The 26,792-nt window shown below is 44.9% G+C and overlaps 1 protein-coding gene across 2 annotated transcripts in view; it reads right to left on the bottom strand.

Annotated features, from left to right (window-relative positions):
* The window catches only part of LOC126272185 (trehalase-like), a 246,416-nt gene extending 223,366 nt beyond the window's left edge, over positions 1-23,050 (bottom strand). Inside the window, exon 1 of one of the 2 annotated variants that reach the window (XM_049974861.1) lies at positions 22,676-22,833. In XM_049974861.1, the coding sequence (XP_049830818.1) occupies positions 22,676-22,830 (155 nt within the window). In that variant the 5' untranslated portion in view covers positions 22,831-22,833. Of the gene's footprint in view, positions 1-22,675 lie in introns of both variants that reach the window. The other variant, XM_049974860.1, reaches the window with a different exon arrangement.
* Positions 23,051-26,792: the final 3,742 nt, after the last annotated feature.

Consider the following 26,792-nt stretch of genomic DNA (forward strand, 5'->3'; position numbering starts at 1 on the left):
TAACCTACTGTTCTACTAAGTGGTTTGTGACCCCTGAGAACAATCTGTCCTTGTGAGAAACCCTCCCTCCCCTCCCCCTCCTCATCCACAACCCCTCGGGAAACCTCCAACACTCCTCCATCCCCTCACTGATACAGGCACACTTCCTGGCCTGAGTTGTTCGAATACCCCCTCACACACCATGAATTTGAAAAAATTGGAAATTTGTGGTAAGTGCTGTGGGACCAAACTGCTGAGCTCATCAGTCCCCAGCCTTACCCACTACTTACTCTTACTTAAACTAACACTAAGGACAACACACACACACACACACACCACACACACACACACACACACACACACACACACACACACACACATGCCCGAGAGAGGACTCGAACCTCCGAGGGAGATGCCGCGTGAACCATGGCTGGACACCTGAGACTGCGTGACTACATTGTGTTCCAATCAATTTGATTGATTAATTAATTAAATTTATCAGTTAATTAATATATCCTCTCTGCCCCTGACCCCCCTCCCCTACCCCACCTGAAAATTTCTTCACTGTCCATTTGGTGGCAAATCGACTTCCGGTAGACAAGACAGTGTGTAGAATATTATTTATTTAAACAATTTATGGCACACAAGGCAGTGTTTCGATATATGGTTTACTAATTTACTTACAGAATTTGTGGAGAAATAGATTGCAGTATGCGGAATACTGTTTATCTAAAGATTTTGAAAGTAGCAACGCAGAAGGAGTTTCTCAGAAGGACAGATTGTTCCCAGGCTGTGACAAACCAGTTAGTAGAACGGTAGGTCAAGGAGAATGGTGGGGGTCATAAAACAATTCATTGATGGCTTCCTTGCAACAGAGTTCAAGACGTCGCTCTTAACGCGACGACGGATGTAAACGTAATATCCGGAGCACCCGAAGGAAGTGAGATAAGACTGTTGCTGTTTATAATGTATATAAATTATATAGTAGGAACCGTCGGAAGCTGTTTAGGACTGTTCAGAACTGATGCGGTTATCTATAAGAACATAGCATTGCCATAAGACAGTTTAGATTTACAAAATGAGCTGCAGAGGATCGATGAATGGTGCAGGCTCCGGCAGTTGACCCTCAACGTAAATAACTGTAGCACAGTGCACCTGCATAGCGAAACATATCCGCGACCGTACAGCCACAATATTGATGACAAATTGATGGAAAAAAATCTACCATACAGTATCTAGCAGTAACTATCCAGAGCGACCATAGGTGGAATGACCACACAAAACAGATTGTAGGAAAAACAGATCTGAGACTGAGATTAGTGGGAAGGAGCTTAAGGGGATGTAACCCATCCACGAGGGAAGTGTCTTACAAGGCGTTTGTTCCACCAGTTCGTAAGTGCTGTTCATCAATCTAGGACCCTTACCATGTAAGACTGGTAAAAGAGGTAGAGAGAATGTAACGAAGAGCGGCACTTTTCGTCACGGGTTCGTTTGGTCAGCGCGAGAGCGTTACGGAGGTGCTCAACAAACTGCAGTAGCAGACGGTACAAGAGAGGCGTTGTCCACCACAGGGAGGTGTGAGCGCTCTTGGGGGAGAATCGGACAACATGTTACTACATCCCACGTACATCTCGTGAAGTGACCACGATGAGAAAATTCAGGAAATTAGTCCTAATACAGAGGCTTACCGATAATCATTCTTTCCCTACGCCATTCGCGAACGGAACAGGGAAGGGGGCATCAGTTAGTGGTAACAGAAATATCCTCTGCCACACACGGTTAGGAAGCTTGCGGAGTACGATGTTGATCTTCAGCAATTTTAAATGTTCGACATCAAAGAATCTTTTGATCACCATCAGACAATAAAATGGTCGAATTTTGTGCCTCTCTGACTACCTTCGGACAAAAAACTTAGCTCGTACAATACTTGTATCTTAGAAACACATGCATTGAATTTTGCTATAGTTAAGAGCTAATGTGATTCTCTGAAAGCAGCGCACTGATGTTCTTGATAGCCTGTTAACTACATCATTTATATTAGTATTAATTCCACGTCTTCGACAGTAACACTTGTGTCACTTGCAAAAGGAAAAAAATCATATTACAAATTAATTATTTTTACTATAACCGTGAAAACCGGTTGTTGTATCAATCAGACAATTGAATGAAATGAGTACTACAAGTAAAGATCATACGATTTGTCACGTTTAGCGGCAGACCATTCACATATATCAATAAAAGCAGCGAAACCAGCACAGAGCCCTGTGGTACCTCCCTACCTCTCATGCTCCCATTCACATTCAAATCTGTTCCCTGTTTGTTGACACTGGAGGAGAGCTTGCTGCTTATGAAACGCACGCAAAAGTATTGTATCGACCACACAACCACATGGCACTGTTAAATCAAACAACATACTTGCTGCTCTCAACTTGCAGCCGTGCTACTGAGTCACGCAGTGGTGGACAGTATTTTCTCGGGATACTCTCTTCCTGAAATCGAACTGAAAGTGTGGTAGCAAATTACGTATACTCAGATGTGCACTACAACGTAGCAAAGAAACTCTTTAGAAATAGCCTACGTTATCTCTTTCACCCCTTTATAAAATGGTCTTACAACGAGTATTATAATGTCAGTAAACTGACCACGTTTGAAAGTCGTGTTAAACGCGTAACTAAGTGGAGGAGTGGTGGATGCTGCATTGGTTTTGATAAGCCTTCTTAAGTTCCACCATACCCATCTCTAATGATTTAATAATTGATTCAGTCTCATCCTTGCTTCTTTCCTGTAGCTAGGCGTGGTATCATTGTCTGGGAACAACAGCTTTCAAGACTTCTACGTAGAATGCACATTACAATTAAAGGACTACTATTTCGAAACCGCGTGACTGGCTACCATTGCGACGTGTGACTCCAAGATGCCCACAACGTTCCTCTACGATGGCTGAAGGCGTCGCGCCGTGCGGCGTCGCCGTCGGAATCAACGACGCTTCAGAAGTATCGACAGAAAAGGTCACAACTCGAGAGTTAACGTGGCGTGTAAGGTGAGCTAATGATGTCATACTGGCACCAAATTTCACCAAAATTCTGCCCGACGCCACCGTGGATGTGCCGCACGATAGGAAGGTCGCGACACCCACTCTTACCCACATTTCACCCCTGATTAACGACGCCCCTACGACGACGTTCAGAGCGGGCACATCCACCGTTGAAATCGAGCAATTTTTCTACGAGGGCCCGAGCGCAACGTTGCAGACACACCGCTGATCAGAACCGACTCGGAAAGGCCCCAGGGCGCCGCATAAAGGCCGTCAATGAACTCCGCGCCGCCTCTCTGGTGTGCGAGAACAGTTGTCGCCACTTGTCTCTGTCCCTGCAGGGTAATCCAGTTACGCAAAACGACTTCCGAGTGAGTCACTGCTGTGTTTAACACACCACACTCTATTCGCAAAGTGTGGCATTCAAATTCCCAGCCGGCCGCTGTGGTCGAGCGGTTCTAGGCGATTCAGTCCGGAACCGCGCTGCTGCTACGGTCGCAGGTTCGAATCCTGCCTCGGGCATGGGTGTGTGTGTGTCCTTAGGTTAATTAGGTTTAAGTAGTTCTAAGTTCTAGGAGACTGATGACCTTAGATGTTAAGTCCCATAGTGCCTAGAGACATTTTTTTTCAAATTCCCACCTGCTCGCAAGTGTTCGAGTTTCCCGCTTCCGTAAACTGATAACAGCTTATATCGCGATGGTTCCACCGAAGATGACAGGGGCGAACTGATTCTCTATCCGATGTCAGCTCTCCATCTCTCATGATCTAATCTATCGTCGAACGCTAAACACTAATCTACTGTGTTACGTTATGTAACGAATTTTGTAATGGCTAATCGACCAATATAGTTCTCCTCCAAAATACTGAATTACCAACAGCAAAAATAAATGAAACATATACTCGTATTTTTTCTTGTAAATAAAAGTATTCAGTGTTAAACGCTATCAAGCGCATCGCTGTAAAGTGTTAATTGCCTCCACTAGATTTTAGATTTTTAAAACACAAAGAAGCTATGTCGGCTACAGGAGGTCGCAGAAAATATTTATTTTGTCTAAATTGGTAAAAAAATTTCAGCAGTTTCTTTCTTTTAAAATTACACTCCTGGAAATGGAAAAAAGAACACATTGACACCGGTGTGTCAGACCCACCATACTTGCTCCGGACACTGCGAGAGGGCTGTACAAGCAATGATCACACGCACAGCACAGCGGACACACCAGGAACCGCGGTGTTGGCCGTCGAATGGCGCTAGCTGCGCAGCATTTGTGCACCGCCGCCGTCAGTGTCAGCCAGTTTGCCGTGGCATACGGAGCTCCATCGCAGTCTTTAACACTGGTAGCATGCCGCGACAGCGTGGACGTGAACCGTATGTGCAGTTGACGGACTTTGAGCGAGGGCGTATAGTGGGCATGCGGGAGGCCGGGTGGACGTACCGCCGAATTGCTCAACACGTGGGGCGTGAGGTCTCCACAGTACATCGATGTTGTCGCCAGTGGTCGGCGGAAGGTGCATGTGCCCGTCGAACTGGGACCGGACGGCAGCGACGCACTGATGCACGCCAAGACCGTAGGATCCTACGCAGTGCCGTAGGGGACCGCATCGCCACTTCCCAGCAAATTAGGGACACTGTTGCTCCTGGGGTATCGGCGAGGACCATTCGCAACCGTCTCCATGAAGCTAGGCTACGGTCTCGCACACCGTTAGGCCGTCTTCCGCTCACGCCCCAACATCGTGCAGCCCGCCTCCAGTGGTGTCGTGACAGGCGTGAATGGAGGGACGAATGGAGACGTGTCGTCTTCAGCGATGAGAGTCGCTTGTGCCTTGGTGCCAATGATGGTCGTATGCGTGTTTGGCGCCGTGCAGGTGAGCGCCACAATCAGGAGTGCATACGACCGAGGCACACAGGGCCAACACCCGGCATCATGGTGTGGGGAGCGATCTCCTATACTGGCCGTACACCTCTGGTGATCGTCGAGGGGACACTGAATAGTGCACAGTACATCCAAACCGTCATCGAACCCATCGTTCTACCATTCCTAGACCGACAAGGGCACTTGCTGTTACAACAGGACAATGCACGTTCGCATGTATCCCGTGCCACCCAACGTGCTCTAGAAGGTGTAAGTCAACTACCCTGGCCAGCAAGATCTCCGGATCTGTCCCCCATTGAGCATGTTTGGGACTGGATGAAGCGTCGTCTCACGCGGTCTGCACGTCCAGCACGAACGCTGGTCCAACTGAGGCGCCGAGTGGAAATGGCATGGCAAGCCGTTCCACAGGACTACATCCAGCATCTCCATGGGAGAATAGCAGCCTGCATTGCTGCGAAAGGTGGATATACACTGTACTAGTGCCGACATTGTGCATGCTCTGTTGCCTGTGTCTATGTGCCTGTGGTTCTGTCAGTGTGATCATGTGATGTATCTGACCCCAGGAATGTGTCAATAAAGTTTCCCCTTCCTGGGACAATGAATTCACGGTGTTCTTATTTAAATTTCCAGGAGTGTATTTTTCATAAAATAAAAATTGAGACAGTTAGTTAAAAAACCACGCTCGACGAAAGTGCAAGCTTTTCGAAGTAATTTTTGACCTTTACAGTTCATACACCGGTAAAAATTATTGCTTACGATCAATTTGGAATTAAGGTGGGAATTTAAGAAAATGGGACCTGGATAAACTGACGCAACCAGAGGTTATACAAAGTTTCAGGGAGAGCATAAGGGAACAATTGACAGGAATGGGGGAAAGAAATACAGTAGGAGAAGAATGGGTAGCTTTGAGGGATGAAGTAGTCAAGGCAGCAGAGGATCAAGTAGGTAAAAAGACGATGGCTAGTAGAAATACTTGGGTAACAGAAGAAATATTGAATTTAATTGATGAAAGGAGAAAATATAAAAATGCAGTAAATGAAGCAGGCAAAAAGGAATACAAACGTATCAAAAATGAGATCGACAGGAAGTGCAAAATGGCTAAGCAGGGATGGCTAGAGGAGAAATGTAAGGATGTAGAGGCTTATCTCACTAGGGGTAAGATAGATACTGCCTACAGGAAAATTAAAGAGACCTTTGGAGAAAAGAGAGCCACTTGTATGAATATCAAGAGCTCAGATGGAAAACCTGTTCTAAGCAAGAAAGGGAAAGCAGAAAGCAGAAAGGTGGAAGGAGTATATAGAGGGTCTATACAAGGGCGACGTACTTGAGGACAATGTTATCGAAATGGAAGAGGATGTAGATGAAGATGAAATGGGAGATACGATACTGCGTGAAGAGTTTGACAGAGCACTGAAAGACCTGAGTCGAAATAAGGCCCCGGGAGTAGGCAACATTCCATTAGAACTACTGACAGCCTTGGGAGAGACTGGCTTAACAAAACACTACCATCTGGTGAGCAAGATGTATGAGACGGAGTGAGAGCGACAGCTTCGGGCTCCTCCGGCGACAGCGGCGAGAGGACAGGCCCACAGGCCCGTCTGCTCTGGTGTCGTTAGCTGTCAACGGAAATTGCGGGCAGTGGGTCCGACGCGACGCCGGCTGAGCGTGCTCGGACCCAGCTTTCAGCCAGGAACCCGCATCCCTCTGACACACTGCTCTTCCTCAGCAGGGCAGCCGCTGCAGAACAGGTCGACCGTCACCGGCAACGTCTGCACCACTCAATGGACAGCACCACAAGGGAGACACAAGTGTGTTTCAACGCACGGTCTCGAGTGTTATCCAGCAGTAGAACTGGACTTCACAGACGTGTCAGGGTGTGCACTTTGATCCGGAATGCTGTTGTCCTGGTAATTTTTTCACAGTAAAGCTGTCTTCTTACCTTCGTATCACATACTCTTTATTTCACGCTGCCCTCGGAACTGAGCCACACACGTTCGCATGTAGGCAGGCGGCGCACAAGTTCTTTACTACAAACACAACGTTACACACAATCTCATACGTGTGTAAACCGAAAAATATTTTTCTTCTTACAGCTCTGTCGGGAAAAGTTTCTGTTACACTCGAGACCGGCTTCAGTTCTCCGGAAACCGTCACTTACTGACGAGTGGTTGCTTCTGGACTGAAGGAACTTCATTGCGAGGAGGCAGAAACTAAGTTGCAGCAGTCTGATAAGAACGTAAATGATAATCGAGGCAAAGAAAGTTATACTGTGAAAGTAAGCGTTATCCGGATGGCACACAATGAAGGGGCTTCCGCAGAGTGTTTGATCTAGGGAACAAGGTGATTATAGCAGCTGGAGGAGGATATAAGCTAAGTACTGACAAAGTAAGGAGACTCGGGCGTCAGCGGTGTTCTGTATGCAACAACAGCACCAACTGATCACACAACTGGTAGACGCTGTGCAGCACCATGACCGCCCCTCCGTAAACACAGATGACAGCGTGCACACAGAGCTTAGCTGGAAAAGTCTCATTTGCTGCAAACAGGAACTGAAATTACGCAAGACACGGCCTGCTAGCCAATGATAGACTTGCGCGACATCCTAGTAGACTTGAAAAAATTACGAAAAGGTATGAAATTAAGAGAGGACTTGGGTAATGTGAAAGACCCGCAGTTTGTTGAAGATTTGAGAGGAAGCACTACGCAAGTTTGACTGAAACAGGTCAAAGGTAGCAATACTTTGAGAGATCAAATACTAACGGCAGTGTGGAAGAAAAGGGTGTAGTAGAAATCCCTGAATAACACAGCAGATATTGTTTGTGACTGACGAAAGGAGAAAATATAAAAAAGCAGCAAATGAGGTAGGTGATAGGGAATACGGAACTCTAAAAAATGAGACAGACGGAAAATGCAGAAACTACTTCATAGTGAAGTTATTTACTTGCTTTCGTATCTCTTATTCTTCGTTCCTTGCTATGCTCGAAACTGAGCTACACACGTTCGCATGTAAGCAAGGGGGGGATAGAGGACAAATGCCAGGCTCTAAAAGCCTGTTTGACAATGGGAAACATAGATGCCGCTTAGAAAATGAAACAGAAGTTTGCAAGAAACAGAAGCACCTCGTTGATACCAAGAAGTCAGATGGCAAGCGAGTACTAAGCAAGGAACGCAAAGCTGAGAGCTGGAAGGAATGTATAACGAGGTGACAACAGTCATGTCTTACCTCCTAATATCGCGTGGGACCTGCTTTCGCACGTCCTAGTGCTACAACTCGACGTCACGTGAACTCAACAAGTCGTTGCAAGTCCCTTGTAGAAATATTGAGTTACGCTGCCTCTATAGCTGTACATAGTTTCGATACTGTTGCCGGTGCAGGATGTTTTGCACATAATACGAGACGAAATTCCCTCACAATTATTGATATTCTCAGGAGAAGCAGTCATGAGAAAGTCTTTGCTGCTGGAGTCAAGATATATATGAGACACGTTAAATACTCTTACACTTGAGGGAACATGTAATAATTGCAATTCCAAAGAACGCAGTGGTGACAGGTGTATGTACTATGGAAGCACCAGTTTATAAGGTCGTGGCTGCAAAATACAGACATGGGTTATTTACAGAAGAAGGAAAAACTGGAACATCAGTTTGGGTTTTGTGAGGCAGTATTCTTATGACTTATCCAGGAAGATAGATTGAGGGAAGTTAAAACTACGTTTATAGTATTCGTAGATTTGCAGAAGACGATGAGATTGTTAAATGGAACAGACGATTTGAAATTCTGCATATGTCAAGTGTAAAATAAAGAGAGTGGAAGGTTATTTACAATTTATAGAGAAAGCAAATAACAGTTATAAGAGTCGAAGGACATGGAGGAGAAACAGTGTCTTACAAGTGTAGTATAAAAGATAACTATAGCGATAATACTGAGACTTATCTACTTTGAGACAACATAACTTATGAAGCTGTACTGTATCTTACTCTTTGTAATCATACTATTTTAAATGGTCTTAGTGTCGACTTTTCACTGTCTTTTCATACGGAAAACGTGATTGTGACCATGTAAGTTCCATTTGCGCATGTTGATGCCAATCTGCAATTTTTTGTGCTATCTTTCGTAATTTGAATAATAATTCAATGATAAATTTAGTTTCCTTATTTGTGGTAAGTGATTCCTTTCACCATCTGCTTCGCTCTAAAAAGTAATTTGCGATTCGTTGAGGTCTTAATAACTACTTGTTTGTTCATTTACCTGATGACGCTGCGGTCGACCGGTAGTCACTCTCTCGCCAACCACGTTACTATTAAAACATAGTGTGCATCTCTTTGTAACGTTGTTCGCCTTTCATACTGATGGATACTGTAGTGCGACTTGCACAGCCAATTTTCACATTTTTTACTCGCCATCAGAAAGTCCATCTAAACAAGATCGCTATCAGGACTAATGATTCCGCTTTCTTATTGCAATGCTCCTAACTTTAGAAATATTAAGGTTGACTTTAGTAAGGAATTTAAATGATAATGCCAAACTGGAATAATTTTACAAGTTTCTATTACAAAGACTATCTCTCTCTATTAATTACTTTGCTAGTCAAATATTAAATAAAATCAGTCATACAACTTTAAAGAGAGTTTAATACTGGAGTGGGGCAGAGTTATAATCTATCCGCAGTTTTGTAGTACATTGAACAACTAGTAGAGGAAGCCAAAGAAGGATCTGGAGATGAAATGAAAGTTAGGGGAGAAGGAGGAAAAATTTTGAGGTTTGCCGATGACATTGTAATTCTGTCAGAGACAACAAAGGACTTTGAAGACCAATTGAATGGAATGGATACTGTATTGAAAAGAGATTGTAAGAGAAACATCAGTCAAACTAAAATGAGAGAAATGGAATGTAGTTGAGTGAAATGAGGTAAAGCTGAGGGAATTAGATTATGGAATGAGACAGTAAAAGCTGTAGACGGGTTTACCTATTTGGGCTACAAAATAACTGATGATGAACGTAGTAGAGGGTACACGAAACTAAGAGTTGCTATAGCAGAGAAGCTCAGAAACACTTCTGATAAAAGAGAAATTCGTTACATCGAAAATGATTTAAATGTAGGCTTAAAAGAACGTGAAACTAGACGATGAGAAGTTCAGAGAGGACGAGGTGGTACAGAAGAATGTTGAAGCTAAAATGGGTACATCACATAAGTAAGAGGAGGTATTGACTAGAAATGACGAGAAATGAAATTTTTGGCACAAGCTAATAAAAGAGATCGGTTGACATGACATATCTGAGGGCGGTTCAAATGGATGTACGTTGTGGTGGGTAAGGAAAGGTGTGGAGGTCTGCACAGCGTAGACTAGCGTGGAGAGTTTGTATCAGACTTGTGCCGGGACACAAGAACGCAGTAAAGCAACATACAGCCGAAGGAATGTGTTGTTGTGGGGGTCGTGACCAGTGCGGGGGGAAATTCCCCCAGTAACGAGCAGGCGTGGCGCGGCGAGGCGGCGGTAAACAAGGGGCCGGGCAGACGACGAACCAGCAGGCCCGGCGAACGCCCCGACACAGTAGCGGACCACAGTTTACGAAAACGGTCGCAGAAAGGTGGAAAGGACAGGCGACCATGAGCCAAACGGTTATTTCGCGGTACCAATTATCGCGGTTACGGCTATTTTTATATACCAGTTACTATTAGCACTCGTATTTTTAGTACCGAATTTCTCTGACAAGCTTGCAATTAACTTTGAGCGTCTACGAACCGCGAGCAGCTAGATGTCCTTCAGCTTGTATACTCGCTAACTCAGAATAATTTCTCTCCATTGTGTTTCTTATGACTGAATCTTTTGTCGCTTTATGTCTGCACGGTTTAGTCTCTTAAAGTAGCCAACTGACACTGCCTCCTTGCGCCAGCACATTTTGAAACTTTTTTCTTACTTATTATTTTTAATTTTTTTGTTTTATTGTGCTCCTATAGTTAAATCTGCGAAACGTACGACGTATTTAAGTTTTTTAATTTGATATGGCGTGAAAGTGTGCAGTTCCAGGCTAAAGGCTACTCAAGTGGTTCAAATGGCCCTGAGCACTATTTGACTTAACTTCTAAGGTCATCAGCCCCTAGAACATAGAACTACTTAACCTAACTAATCTAAATGTTGTGTTGGCAGAAGAGCCAACACCGTGTTACTAGAGGAGGCCGAAATGCACGCGTTTTAGCTCACGCAGGCTGGCGTGAGGAGGGAAGGACTATACTGACGTGAGGTCTGGAACATGACAAGGAATTAGAATTCAGAAAGCGGACGTAAATAGTTTGATCCTTAACTTTAATCCATTAATGATGAACGTCGCTCTTGACGGTACATGATTCACAATATTAACAGTAACTGAATAAGGCGCCTTGCTAGGTCGTAGCAAATGATGAAGCTGAAGGCTATGCTAAACTATCATCTCGGCAAATGAAAACGTATGTAGGCAGTGAACCATCGCTAGCAGAGTCGGCTGTACAACTGGGGCGAGTGCTAGGGAGTCTAGACTAGACCTGTCGTGTGGCGGCGCTAGGTCTGCAATCACTGATAGTGGCGACACGCGGGTCAGTCGTATAGTAACGGACCGCGGCCGATTTAAAGGCTACCACCTAGCAAGTGTCGTGTCTGGCAGTGACACCACACTAAGGACATCATACATATCCATGCCCGAGGCAGGATTCGAACCTGCGACCATAGCGGTCGTGCGGTTCCAGACTGTAGCGCCTAGAACAGGCTGAAGGCTACTGCACACAGGTTAATGGCAACTGTATATGCAGCGGCTTGTGGATGACGTTAAGAGCAATAACAATGCAGTTATTTGTAAATTCTGTGGACCTCTGACGGTCGTCGGCTATTTTAGTCGAAATACGAGAACATTTGTTTCTGTCCAGTCTGGAAATATCGGCGTGTGCTGCGACCTGCTGGAGTCCGGAACAAAGTTATCAACTTCCAGGTCAGCTGTACTGGTAGACTGCAACTTCCAGAGAAAAAGAACTCTGAGTGAAAAGTAAATGCCACAGAAAAATAACTTACAGGTATACTCCACTGCTGCCGTGTTACTTCCGTAGTCGCACGAGGTCACTGTACGTAGGTAGATACCTCGATAAACAGATTGCACGTAAATAGAGTATAAATATTTATGGAGTGTGCATTCGGACGGGCAGAACGAGAATTCTGTCCGAAACATGTCTTGCAGCTCGTGATTTGAGGACGGTGCATCTAATCCTGTTTAGCGCTTAGCGTATTTTGAGTGTTATTACTTCACTGCTATAGAGAATTCTTCTTTAGAACTACCGTGAAACTTTATACACGCGTTTTACAGACATCGTATCACGTTGATACCAGTAACTGAACTCAGTTTAAACATGTGAACAGCAATGATACTAGGCTTTTCTGCCACACTGTCGTGGCTCAGATTTCAATTTATTTACGTTTTTTCGGTAACGGGATAAGAACTGACAGCCAACAAAATTTTTTTACGTTTTCTGTTGCACTTACTCATATTGTCGAATCTCTGTTCTAATTGATTACAATGATAATGTAGACGGCTCCAAAGTGTCACGAAGAAACAACTAGTCTGGAACTGTGAGAGTTTTGCAGCGGATACGGTGAACGATTTGCGACACCAGCTTGTCTATTATTATTTTCAGTTTTCTGCTTTTGACACACAAATGCAACCATACACTACGCACAAAAAATACAAGGTCAGTGCTCGAAGTTTGGAGTTATAAAAGAAGATAAACCCAACATATTTTTAGATTTTATATTGGTGTCGAATTTGTTCTAATTAATTACTTTACAACGACACTTTACAGGAAACTGTCTCATGCAGAAATACTTGGGACACAGAGCAAGGGTTTGAGAACCTGTATGAATTGGAGAAAATTAATCCGACTGCCATTTACAAATTTCATATGCATTTGAACATACGAGTAGCGACAATACGTGCACGCTGACTGGCAGTTTCCTCATACAGTTTATCTAGCACGTGTGTCGTAAACACTTGTCCATAAAATGGCACGCATTATCCGTACAGTACAAGAGTATAATACCGACTTTTTCAACATATAAATTGCCTCATACAAATATGAAATTTACAATTAGGCTTTTGTCGTACATTCCTACGAGTACTAACTGGTCCTCCTTCCACATACGTCTCTTTACATCCATAGAAACAACAAATATTGCATCATATCTGTTAGTTAAATTCAAACGTGCCGAAACTATATAAAACAAGACGAATATGTGTAATATTCAAGTTTCGCTATTAAAGAAAATTGGAGACAAGTAGCGTCGTCCCAAAATCACGTCACTAGCCCTGTTTCATGTTACGAACATACGCTGTACGCTGTAGTCACCCCCATAGATATACATACTCAATGGGCGTGAAGTCTGGCAGTTACTTCCAGAGTCTATAGAATACCTTACAGATGGTCCCTCTATCTGCTCTGTCATTTATTAGTTGTCAGACCTCAGATGATGCGAAAGCTCAGTACGTACGTCGGTAAACAGATGCCGCCACGCACTATTGGCCGTTTTTAAAATAACTTCTAGTATCACGTAAGCGGTTATTACGGTAACAGATGTTTCTCAAGCCGGTTATTTCTGTCAGTTAAGTTATTTTTTGCCGCCTCTACAAGGGAAAAGGCAGAGCGCAACTTGTGACTGAGCGCACTGGGCAGAAAATAGATGTGTCCATAACACTGACGCTTTGCTTGCATTCGCCTTAAAGGACCTACGGCAACTATTGAAGACAGAGATCCTGATAAACAGGCAGGGATTCTTGCCGTCTACCGTCCTCCAGAATACGACTGCAGAGTCTTAAACTCTGAGCGACATTGGTCGGTAACGCCAGAAGAGGCAAATCATAAACCAGGAGGACAGAAATTTGTATCATATGTCAGCTGGAAGAAAGGCCGCAAGGGAAAAGCAGGACGAGGGCACACGTAGGACAGAGTGTTATTACACTTATATATTGCCACAGCTGTGCTGAGAAAGACCCAGACCTCCAAGTGCTAACACAAAGCACTGAAGCTCAAATCGTTATACACAGAGGCGCCAAAGAAACTGGTATAGGCATGCCTGATCAAATACTGAAATATATAAACAGGCGCTGCGGTCGGCAAACCCAATATAAGACAAGTGTCTGGCCCACTTGGTAGATCTGTCACTGCTGCTACAATGGCAGGTTATCAGGACTTAAGTGAGTTTGAACGTGGTGTTACAGTCGTCGCACGAGCAATGGGACACAGCATCTCCGAGGTAGCGATGAAGTGGGGATTTTCCCGTACGACCATATCACGAGTGTTCCTTGAATGTCAGGAATCCGATAAAACATTAAATCTCCGGCATCGCTGCGGCCGGAAAAAGGTCCTGCGAGGACGGGACCAACGACGACTGAGGAGAATCGTTCAACGTGACAGAAGTGCAACCCCTCGGCAAATTGCCACAGATTTCAATGCTGGGCCATCAACGAGTGTCAGGAAACGAACAATTCAACGAAACATTATCGATATGGGCTTCCGCAGCCGAAGAGCCACTCGTGTAGCCTTGATGACAAAGCTTTACTCCTCACTTGGGCCAGTCCACACCGGCATTGGACTGTTGATGACTGGAAACATGTTTCCTGGACGGACGAGTCTCGTTTCAAATTGTATAGAGCGGATGGCACGGAGACAACCTCACGAATCCATGGACGCTGCATGTCAGCAATGGATGATCAAACTGATGGAGGCTCTCTAATGGTGTGGGGCGTGTGCAGTTGGAGTGGTATGGGACGCCTGACACGTCTAGATACGACACTGACACGTACATAAGCATCCTGTCTGATTACCTGCATTCATTCATATCCACTGTGCATGTCGACGGACCTGGGCAATTCCAACGGGACAACGCGACACCGCACATTCAGAATTGCTACAGAGTTGCTGCAGAAACACTCTCCTGAGTTTAAACACTTCCGCTCGTCACCAAATTTCCCAGCCACGAACATTATTGAGCATATTTAGGATGCCTTGCAACGGCTGTTCAGAAGAGATCTCCACCTCTTACGGATTTATGGACAGTACTGCAGGATTCATGGTGTCAGTTCCCTTCAGCACTACTTCAGACGTTAGTCCAGTCCACGCCATGTCGTCTTGCGGCACTTCTGCGTGCTTGCGGGGATCCTGCACGGTATTAGGCAGGTGTACCAGTTTCTTTGGCTCTTAGTGCAAACACTAAGAGCTGGCTAAAGCCCGCTATAAACTGCGCCGAAATTATCACAAAGGATCCAATCGCGCTCAAAAAGGCTAGATTAAATACATTTCGTGGTGATGTGGTTGTTTGTAGTAGAAGTAGTTAATCTTGTAGCGAAATGGAAGTGGATAGATCCTGTGAGTTAGTATTGGTAGATGTTGCACCTGACAACCGCAATAAACTAATAATTGGTTGCTTTTACCGGCCTCCAAGTCAGATGACACAGTTGCTCAACAATTCAAACAAAACTTGCGTCTCAATGCAAATATGTAAAGGAGCAGCCTCCAACCTTATGACGGGCACAGGAACTAGCGGCCGTAAGATGGCTGTAATGAGACTGACCTCCACAACATCCAAATCCGCCAAAAGTAAAAGCAAAGTATATGTAAACAAGCAGAAAAAAAATTCCCTTGTCGCCTTCCTAAGAGATAGTCTCGACTCCATCCACGCTATCTATGTAAGTGTGGACCAGATATACTTTACATCCAAAGAAATAGTATAACGGCATTTGAAAGATTGATAACGAATAAATTTTTTAAAAAAATGTAGTATTAATCCCCGATGGTGCACAAGACAGGTCAGAATATTAAAGTAGAACTAACAAAAAAGCATGCTAAATTTAAAACAACACAAAATCTTCAAGACTGGCGATGTTTTACTGAAGCTCGAAACTGAGCTCGGACTTCAATGCTAGATGCTTTCAGTAGCTTCCACAACGATATTCAGACTCGAAATCTGACAGAAAATCGACAGATTCTCTTCGCATGTGAACTACACTAGTGGCAAGACACAGTCAATATGTTCACTTCGTTTCACAATGCCACTAAAAAGGAGTTAGTATACACTTTTTCTGGAAATATCCTCACCAAAGAAGATGACATAAATATTCTAGAATTCGAATCAAGAATAGCTGCCGACATGAGTAAGTTACGCACAGATCTGCTCAGTGCATCAAAGCAGCGTAAGTTACTTTATGATGATAATGATTAAACTCGTCCGGTGCACATTATATACGAGCTAGATTCATTGCAATAACCCTACAATTAGCTGTCATCCACAACCACTGGCTCGACGAAAGACCCCTACCTAAAAACTGGAATTTTGCACAGGTCACACGAATACTCAAGGAACGAGATAGGGGTAATCCGCTGAATTACAGACCCTTACCACTGAAGTCGATTTGTAGTAGAATTTTTCAGTTGTGGCACAAGTTCTGTGATTTCCTCTCAGGAAGGACACAGCTGGTAGATTGAAAGATGTCGAGTGAAACATAAGTGATATCTGGCGTTGCGCAAGGCAGTGCTCTCGACCCTCTGCTCTTCCTATTCCATACAAACGATTTAGGAGACATTCTGAGCAGTCCGCTTACGTTAACTGGAGATGATGCAGTCGTTTACCGGCTGGTAAAGTCATCAATCCTACACGAAACCCAACTGGCAAATGATTCAAGCAAGACATCTGTATGGCGGAAAAAGTGGAAATTGACCCTAAGGAATAAAACCTGTGAGATCATGAACAGTAATACTAAAGGGAATATGGTAAATTTCTATCACACGTTAAATCACGCAGACGTTCAACTAAATGCTTTGGGATCATAATTACGAACATCTTAAATTGGAAAGATCACACAGATAGTGTTGTTGGTAAGGCAAACCAAACACTGTAGTTTATTGGCGGAACTCTTAGAAAATGCAACAGGTCCACCACATAGATTCCTCCCACTAGGCTTCTCCGCTCTCTTCTGGAGTCTTGCTGTGCGGTGTGGAATCCGCATCAGATACGGTTAACGGAGGATACCGAAAAAGTTCCAAGAAGGAAAACTGGTTTTATATTATCGCGAAACAGGGGCTTGAGTGTCAGGCACATAGTGTCAGAGTGGGGCGAAGGTCATTAAAATAAAGACATTTTTCGTAGTCGCAATATTTTTCCACGAAATCTGTATCGTCAACTTTCTCCCCCGAATCCGGAAATATTTTGTTGACAATGTAAAAATTACTTCCCCTTTTTCATAGCACTGCAAACACGTAATATTAAAAAAAAATCTGTTGCGGGACAAGAATCCGCCCCAAGTAGATAATAACTTTCATTGATTGAATGATTTTAATTGACGCATGGAAAAATATTTACGCGGTAAGACAAACATTTACCTGCCTTTGTTAATCCAGGGACAGACACACTTCGACTGGTACCGTGGAAGAATTTCACCATGCGACTCGTGAACTGATATCCCACCAACCTACGTATGTTGTTTCTATTTTTCGCAGAAATTCTGTTCTGCAATTATGCTGTCGTCTGCACGTGGTGTCTTTTTTGTGAATTTTCATCACTATTCTGTCCTCTTTTTTCGGTGATATTTATGAGCTGTCGCCGAATGCCATCGCAATGCGAGGAAGCCAGCCGCGTTGGCGGGCAGGTGTGGCTGCCCCTGGCCTCGCTCGCTGACGCTCGCTGCCCTGGACGCACGATCCGATGGCGCTCCGTGGTGTTGGACGCAGCGCTACACGCAGGAGTAATCTGTCCACTAGAAGAACGTTTCTTAAATTCTTTCGCACGCCAGCTCAGGAAGGGGACGTGAACAACAAAGTCCTAAGATTCATCCCAGCCGGCCAGAGTGGCCGTGCGATTCTGGGCGCTACAGTCTGGAGCCTAGCGACCGCTACCCGTATAGCATTAATTGATAACCATGTACGCAAAGTATACAAAGGTGAAAGTTAAACATAATGGAAATTAGCTAAATGTGGTGGTAGGAAAACACATATTCACGGAAGTACAGTCTTAACAACACAAAATCAAATAGAAACAACGCAGGGATAGGTACAATAATGAATAAGAAAATAGCAATGCGGGTTCAAAATGGTTCAAATGGCTCTGAGAACTATGGGACTTAACATCTGAGGTCATCAGTCCCCTACAGCTTAGAACTACTTAAACCTAAGTAACCTAAGGATATCACACACATCCATGCCCGCAGCAGGATTCGAACTAGTAGTTCCGGACTGAAGCGCCTAGAACCGCTGGGCGACCGCGGCCGGCGGAATGCCGGTAAACTGCTATAAACAGAACAGTAAACGGATCGTTCTAGGCAAGTCAACGTAAGACGACGAACCATCATAGCTGTACAAGTGTTCTTACAAACCCAAAGCTGATTAACAAATTAAGAAAAAAGTATACGAAGAGATAAAGAAATTATTCGGTAGGCTATGGAACAGAAAAGTTTCATTGTGATGGGAGACTGGCTTTCAGTAATAGGCAAAATAAGAGACAATACTTTCAAAGGGCACAATTCAATGATTGATAATACTTTGGTTAAGAATCGTGAAAGAACACTGCAAACGTGGAAGAGGTCTGGAGACAGCGGCTAGCGCTGTTGGCTGGAATACACTGTCTGGTAATCTGAAGGTAGTGGGGATCGAATGTAGAGAGCGGAAGGTCACCTATAACTTGAACACACATGAGGCGGGAGCTATAACAGCCGAACGACAGAAAAGGGAAGTAATACCTGAGAAGAGGTTGGAATATGGTAGCAGCGAATCGCTGATATTGTTGAATTTCAACAGTGAATGATCAGGAAGAGAAACCAAGAACAGATTTGAAAAGCGAATTAACATTCAGAGGGAAGAAATAAAACTTAGACATTTTCCTTAGATGGAAAAGAACAGATAACTTGAGTGTAACGGATGGTATCTTAAAAGCAGATCATAAAACGAGCTATAACAGCCGAACGACAGAAAAGGGAAGTAATACCTGAGAAGAGGTTGGAATATGGTAGCAGCGAATCGCTGATATTGTTGAATTTCAACAGCGAATGATCAGGAAGAGAAACCAAGAACAGATTTGAAAAGCGAATTAACATTCAGAGGGAAGAAATAAAACTTAGACATTTTCCTTAGATGGAAAAGAACAGATAACTTGAGTGTAACGGATGGTATCTTAAAAGCAGATCATAAAACGAACATCAACAAAAGTAAAAGAAGGGTCTAATCGAAATAAATCAGGCAATCCGGAGGGAATTGGTTTAGCAAAATGATGCACTAAATGTTGTAGATGACTCTTTGTATTTTGGCAGGGAAATAACTGAGGAAAATCAAAGAAGGGAGCATACAAAACGGGATCTGCAGTACCAAGGAAAGCTTCGCTGAAAAAGAGTAATTTTTCAACATCTGTCACACGTCTTTTGTGGAAGTATTTGTATGAAACTGAAACGTGGTCGGAGAGGAGAATAAAAGGAATGTATGGCCCAAATCGACTGAAAAAAGTGTTGGTTTGATCGCGAGGCATGAAGCAATGGCTAATTTGGTACTGAAGGCGAGTATGAGCGGTGAAAATGTAGCGGATGACCGTGACTTCGCTACAGTACGTAGAGTTGACTTGTACTGGTTGTGCACAAATGCGGAAGCTTGCACAGGACAGAACAGCGTGGGGAGTCTCCGGGACAAAAGACCAAAGCACCAGAACAACAACAACAACAACAACAACAACAAAACTGTCAAATATGTTAACGAAGACAATTTTGCAAGTGAACAACAATAAGGGTATACACTTAGAAAACGAGATTTGAAATATGTGCACAATGAAAACACAGAAGACTGAAAATAAGTAAAGGTGTACAGAGATTTGTTGAAGGGAAAATCTACGTAAAGCAGAATTCGTGTGACGTCGCTGGCCGCGGCCTACCACACGGCATAACTTCAGCCAGCTGCACGGGAAGGATTTTCCTCCGCTGCGCACTGCGGGTCCTCTCAGCGTAGCCACGCGGCAGCCGTCTCCGAGTGCACGCGAGTGAGCGCGCCCGCCGCTGCCAGTGAACATTTCGTCCCCCGCCAGGATTCGAACCGGCTTAGCTCGGAGCCGAACGCCAGAGCACAGACGTGCGGCGGCGAACCCGGCTGCGGGGACCGATCGTGTACGTGACTGGAACTGGAGAGTCCGTTTGAACCGCAAGGGAGTTTCTCGCAAGGTGAAGGAACTCGCACGGGAGACGCTGGTGTGAGCGAGACGACGTGGTTCCGCCGAAAGGACGGCGGGCAGATGCGGAGGAGCGGGAGTGGTGTCTTGTTGGAGGAGGAGCGCGGACCAGACCCAGCGGGGAGAGGGCCCCTCTCAGCAGCACGCCCGCCCTGTGGCGCTGCCGAGCACCCTCCACTACGCACTGTTCGGAGCACGCACGCAGTCGTCGAACTGTTCGTTGGCACGATTGGCGGTTATTCTTCTTCAACTGTTTACACTCCACTGGTACTGGTGTACAACTTCTCGAATAAAATGGAGTTAGCGGTCCTTAATAAAAGGTAATTAGTGGCTTTAATGGCCGGGCAAACAACTACGGCTCAACGTAGAGATGTCACGAAGTGATTACACTACAATGTCGCAGCAAACTGCGTTGTTATTCATATCACGTACACTAGCAGTTGTGACGTCCTAATTGGGGACTGAGCACGACATCCTATTCAATGTCTTCTCCGTCCATATTGGACTCAATGTCTGAGAAAAATTCGAGCCTGTGTGTATTATTTGATGACGTGAGAGTACCGTATTAATTGCACATGTATTTTGGAAAAGCTTCATAGTGGCAGTTTTAGGTATATTGAGATAAAACCGATTTCTCCCGTGAGGAATGACATGCATGCTTTTTGTGGGTCCACTCTGATGCAAACGCTTTATTACCCGCAACTAGTTGGTGGCCATAATTTTGCTACGATAAGAGAAAGTTCGTTTTAACTTTTTTCCCCCTTATTTCCTTCGGTTGTCACAACGTGGGTATCAGTTAGCATTATTTCAATTCACTGTTGAATTCAACCGATTTTTATATTACGAAGCTGCGAATCCAGTACAGCGATGAGGTGTTGAGGCGGCCGTTAGGAGAACGTACCTGTGGGGCGTCGCTAGACTGTATCGATAGAAAGGGCAGACGCTACATCGAAGCCATCGTCCTCCACAGAGGAGTTTTCTATCGAGTAAGCCTGTTTTCTGACAGTCAGGCCGTGCTATGGCGCCATGTCTCCGTGCGTAGCGTTCCGTCTCGTTGCGCGGCAGACGTACTAACAGGTCGTAATGGTGTATTTAGTTAATGTGCGCGCGTAAACTTGTTCACAAAAATTCTGTAATTATATTTCGTTAGGCGATAGTGGCTGCATTTTCCTTAGTCTGAGTGAAGTCGTTTAGCTCTAGTCGATGCTAAAAAAATGCGTTCTAAAATTAACAAGCTGCGCCTTTGTAGTCTCTGATAATGTCTCTCACACAACCTGAAGAATCGGAGACGAAACGTACCTCGGACCATGGCCAAAAAACCAGTGCCACGAAACATACAGTTACCGTCCGTAATACGTACTCTCAATACTCGGCGAGCCTGCGTTCCAGTAAGAGGCAGCTAACGAATAACTTCCTGTCGTACCAGAAACTAACGTGACTGAAAATTCAGTGTACTACGTCACACGGAAGATTATCCAGATAGTTCCCTATTCCAACAGGAAGACAGCGCGGTCACGCGTTATAGCCGGCATTACTTCCTGTCCGTTCCCGAACCTCGTTACTGTACGACGGACGCAGATACGTCGGTGGCAGTCGGATGACGGAATAAACGCTAGTAATCCGAAGATATGTGCAGACCGTGTTCTCGCTGGTCATTTGAAGGTGGAAATGAAAACTGAGCTATCAGATCTGCCTCTGAGGGAGTTACTAAACCGGAGACGGTTACGTAAATTGAGAATGATATTCCCGAGCCTGGGAACTCGCGCAACTAGAGATAATTAATTTGTGAATCACGTTAAAGAGGCATTAAAGAGCCCTTTCCGAAGTAAACACAAAGTTTCCGTACTGCACATTAAGAACGTATTACCGATGACACGCAAGGAAACGTGTATCATTTACACCTGCCTGAAGTTAAATTTAGGTGAACGGGAACGTCAGCTGTGCAACTCGATGAGTGCGATTTAGTTTTTCAGCAGATCGCGAACTAAAGGTGAGAAGCATAATGTTATTTCGATTAGTCGGAGAAATAACTCAGAGGCGACGTGGCGACGGTGGCAGAGTGCAGCGGAGGAATCGGGCCCGGGGCAGCGCCGTGCCCGCGGCCAGCAGAGAGGTCCGGGCAGCGTCCGATCACTGACCGAGGCCGCGAGTCCGTAAACATCGCGCAAGTGTTGAGGACTAACAATTATAAACGATAGCAAGTGGGAGGATCGCGTTAAGTCAGTGTCAGCGAGGACGATTGCTTGGAAGGGTGCACCCCTGAAGGAAACACGCGAAAGGCGATTCTACGATCACTTCTAGACTAATGTTCCACTGTTTGTAGTAGTCGTGGAGCAGGCACGACAAAATGCATTTAACGAATACGTACGTGCACTGCTGGTCGGTATAGCCCACACGAAAGTGTAACGCATAAGCGCGAGGGAGAAGGTGACTTAAGTTGTCGCTAGACCGCGTCGTTTAGAGTACGAGACTGTGCCTTCCGAGAGGAACACTTTGGCGTCACAGTCGTACGTCTCACGCGGAGCTGGCAGGCGAGTACACAGACGGTCGTTACGGAGGCCGAGGCCGGTTGGTAACTCACCTGTCGCAGGCGGGCGGCAGCGCCTCCGGGTCGTCCTCGGGGTCGAGCAGCTGCTGTTCCCAGCTGGCGGTCCTCTGCCCGTGCGGCGCGTGGGCGGCGGGGGCGGCGGCGGCGAAGGCGGCTGCGGCGAGCAGAACGAGCAGCGCGGGCGCCATGGCGGCAGTGGGGCGGCGGCGCCGCGGTCGGCGCTCATATAGCCGCAGCCGCAGCCGCAGCCGGTGACGTCGGCGCCGGAGCCGGAGCCGGAGCCGGAGCGGGGCCCGCTGCCGCCGAAGCCGCCTCCGAGCCGCGCCGCCGCCTCTCTGCCTGCGCGTCACCTGCGGTTATCTCCAAAGGAAAACCTGCTAACGCACAAACACCTTCCGACAACGTCACACCTTTCCATTTTTCTGCTGCATCTTTAATACGGAGCAACTCTGCACGTCAGTCTGTCCTGCACTGTCCTCCTCATCTCTTCTGAAGTACTGCACCGCGCATCAGTTTCCATCTGTTTACCGCATTCCTGGACAGCTCTCACAAGCACTCGCCTCTATTGCCAACTTGACCGTCTCTCCAGGCCTCACACTGTGTCATGTCAACTGAGTCCTTCTTTTAGCCGAGTTATGCCATACATTTCTTCTTTAACCAGTTCCATGTTCGTCAGTTACATGATTTACCCATCTAATCTTCACCATTCTGCTTCTTGTACGAACTGCTTATCGTCCATGTTCCACTTCCATTTTATGCTATAGTTCAAAGAAATACCTCCAGAAAACAATTCCCAACACTTTCGTTGCTAACAAATTCGTCTTTTTCACAATTGACATTGCCAGTCTCAAGTTTATATATCCTCTGCTTCCGCCATCATCAATTACTTTACTGCTCAAATACTAAAAACTGCCCCGACTGTCTCATTTCCTAGGACAACTCCTGTTCCATTGATTGATTTCGTTGCTGTACACGCTGCTAACCTCTTCAAATGCTGTCCATTCCTTTCTGCTTCTCTTTAATGTCCTTGTTGCCTGCATCAGAATTACAATGCCATTAGTAAACCTTCGAGAGTTATTTTTTCTCCCTGAATATGACTTTCCTTTCAAAATTTGACCTCCCTTTCCTTCACACCCTCCCAGCTATTGCCCATCTTTCGTATCCTTCGACTTGAGGCTTCTGTCATTTCGTATATTTCATCCTTGCTACCATCAGAATTTGAAAAGTGTATGACATTCTAAAAATTTTCTCTTTACCTACAAATGCTGTAAATCAAGAATACTTTTTAAACCTATCTTGTAGCATAAATAGTAGGGCCTGTATTGCCACAAGTGTTCCCACATTTCACCAAAGCCACAACTCATCTTACCCAATGTCTTCTACTAGTCTTTCCATTCTTTTGTAAATAATTCGTATCAGCATTACTCAACAATGAGTTATTAAGAGATGTTTCTGGATTATTCACATTTGTCAGGTTCTGCCTCTTTTGAAATTGCGATTATTATGTAGTACGTGAAGTCTGTGGGTTACATTTATGCTTTGCATACCAAGTGGAACGCTTTAGCCACGGCTCGTTATCCCAAGGATCTCAATAATTCTGGGGGAAGCTGCCGTGCTTCAATTTACATCACTCAGTGTAGATTCCAATTCTATTTACAGTATCATACTTCCGATATCATTTCTTATTTATTTATTTACTATACCATGGGAGCAAATTAAGGAGAAGTCTCCATGGTCATGGAACGAGTAAATACATGAAATTATAACATGATAGTAGAAACAGATAAAATGAAATATAAGAAACATATAAGAAACATATTTCGATTTACTTCGTCTTGTCTGTCTACAATAATGCGTTCCAGTTAACTGTACAGGCCCTCTATATATGCTTTCGATCGTCCACCTTTCCTTTATTTCCTTAGCACTGGATTCCCATATGAGCTCTTTCAATTCACGCCGCTGCTTCCTTCTTCTACATTCTCTTCAATTTTTCTTACAGGCAGCATCTATCTTTACCATAGTCATGTATGCCTCCACAGCTTTCACATTTTTAAGTGTACCTGTTCCTGCTTTCTCCGTTTCATATTCTACTGGACTCTTGTGGTTTTACCGATTTGATCCTTTGCACTGCCTTCACTATTTCACCTCTGAAAGCTACACATTCATCTTCCACTCTACGGTTTTCCCTTCTTTCAGTCAATCGTTGCCTAATTCTCTCTTTGAAACTCTCAACAAACCTCTATTTATTTTAGTGTATATACGTCCCATCTTCTTAACTTCATACATCTGCCGCTTGAAATGTCTTACAGTTAAAATCTGGTTCCGAACTCCATATTACAATTTTATAACCAACGTAAAATCTTCCAGTGTCTCCAGGTCTCTTCCGTGCACACAACCTTCTTTCATGATGGTCGAGACAAGTGACTCCAATGATTACATTATGCTCCTTAAAAAATTCTTTCTCTTTTGTTTCTTTCCACCAGTCCCTCTACTCTCTTCTTCCTTCTTTTCCTTTTCCTGGTGCCAAATATCACATCCGCATAACAATTTAACTTTCTCCTCCCGTAACAATCTGAATATTTTCCTTTATCTCTTCAACATTTCTTTAATCTCGTCATTTGGCACGTAAACATTTGCTACTGTGGTGGGCGCTGACTGTGTTTCTGTCTTGGGTACGATAATGTCTTCAGTGTACTATTCATTGTAGATTACCCGCATGCCTAGTTTCTTATTGATTATTTGACCCACCCTGCATTAGCGTGATCTGATATTGCGTTGCAAATTTAGCGTTCACCGGACAAGAAGTCCCTTTCTCCCCACCACTGTACTTCTCTAATTCCCACTGTTTCTAACTTCCATATATCCTTTTCTCTTTTTAAAATGTCTACGCTATGCAGGGTCCTGAACTTTCACGCTCCAGCGTGTAGAATGCCAGTTTAGTTTTCCTGACGACGACATCCTGGTGAGGAGACGCGCGTGGGAGACTACAATGCCTCTGTAATACTTTACCCAGCATTTAATTTCTTCTTCTTCCTAGTACTCAAAACAAATGACATGCTTGGAACTAGAGTACCATAAGGCACTTTGGCCAACAGTCCTGTAGTCTACGAAGTACTCCATGTCTTCCATGTGAGAATATTAGCATCAGGAAAAGCTTCAAGGCCACCATAAGCTGCTTGATTGCCCCACACAACAGCAAGTGTGAGCCAAGTACTACCTCCGAACAATGCCTGTACATCACAGGTAAAATTCAGATGCAGTCCACGAAACACATTGGGGCCTCCAATTAACTGCTGCTTATTAAATTGACCAGCAAGGTCAATATGAATAGCCTTCAAGCTGCGATACACAGGTACACTGCGCCGAGAGTCGAGTTTCATGTTCCCGGAAAATACTGTAGTTTTTCCTGTTGTTAGCAGTCGGCTGGAGCACCAACATAGCAAGAGCATGTTTTCTGGTGTTAAAAGGCCAGACAAGTCTGTTATCCAGACTTTTGCACCCGCAACTACTGGAAAGGCCGCTGCCCCTCTTCATGAATCATCGGTCTGTGTCTGTCATCGAGGAACGAAAGGCAACCCACTGCGCGTAGGTCGATGGTGTAGTGGAGTTGAGAAGTTGTCTGGGGTGATGCGCAGAGAGCGAAACATTATCTACAACTTGTGTCAGAAATCATACTGCACACATAGGAAAAAAGAAAATAAGCTTAGAATTTAATGCCAACATCATTAGTGAGGATCACAAGCCTAAATCGTAGCGGATGGGGGCGGTTATTTCGATAGCCGTCCTTCTGAATGCGACTGCAGTACCACTCAGCACACTGCACCACCTTGCCGGGTCAGAGACCGGCGTCTGAGGACTTAAATACTTTCTGGATCGTTAGACGCCGTGTAGTCTTATGTCCTCGAAATTTCTGCAGAGACTGTGATCTGAGAAGGATTTCCTCGCGTTTCATAGGGCGACAAATGGTGAAGGGCCTTCATTGGCCTATAGTGTTCCTGGCACTCTTTTTCCACGGGAACGCCAGGAGAGAGTTTTCCGTCACTCTGCCGTTGGCTCTCTGTTGTGGGACATCGTAGCTGACTCTGGCTCTGGACGTTGCCTCGGTAACTACTGGTTCACTCCGGTGGTTCATTTGGACCGAAAGTGGAGA

Source organism: Schistocerca gregaria, chromosome 5 (assembly GCF_023897955.1).
Source record: "Schistocerca gregaria isolate iqSchGreg1 chromosome 5, iqSchGreg1.2, whole genome shotgun sequence".
NCBI lineage: Eukaryota > Metazoa > Arthropoda > Insecta > Orthoptera > Acrididae > Schistocerca > Schistocerca gregaria.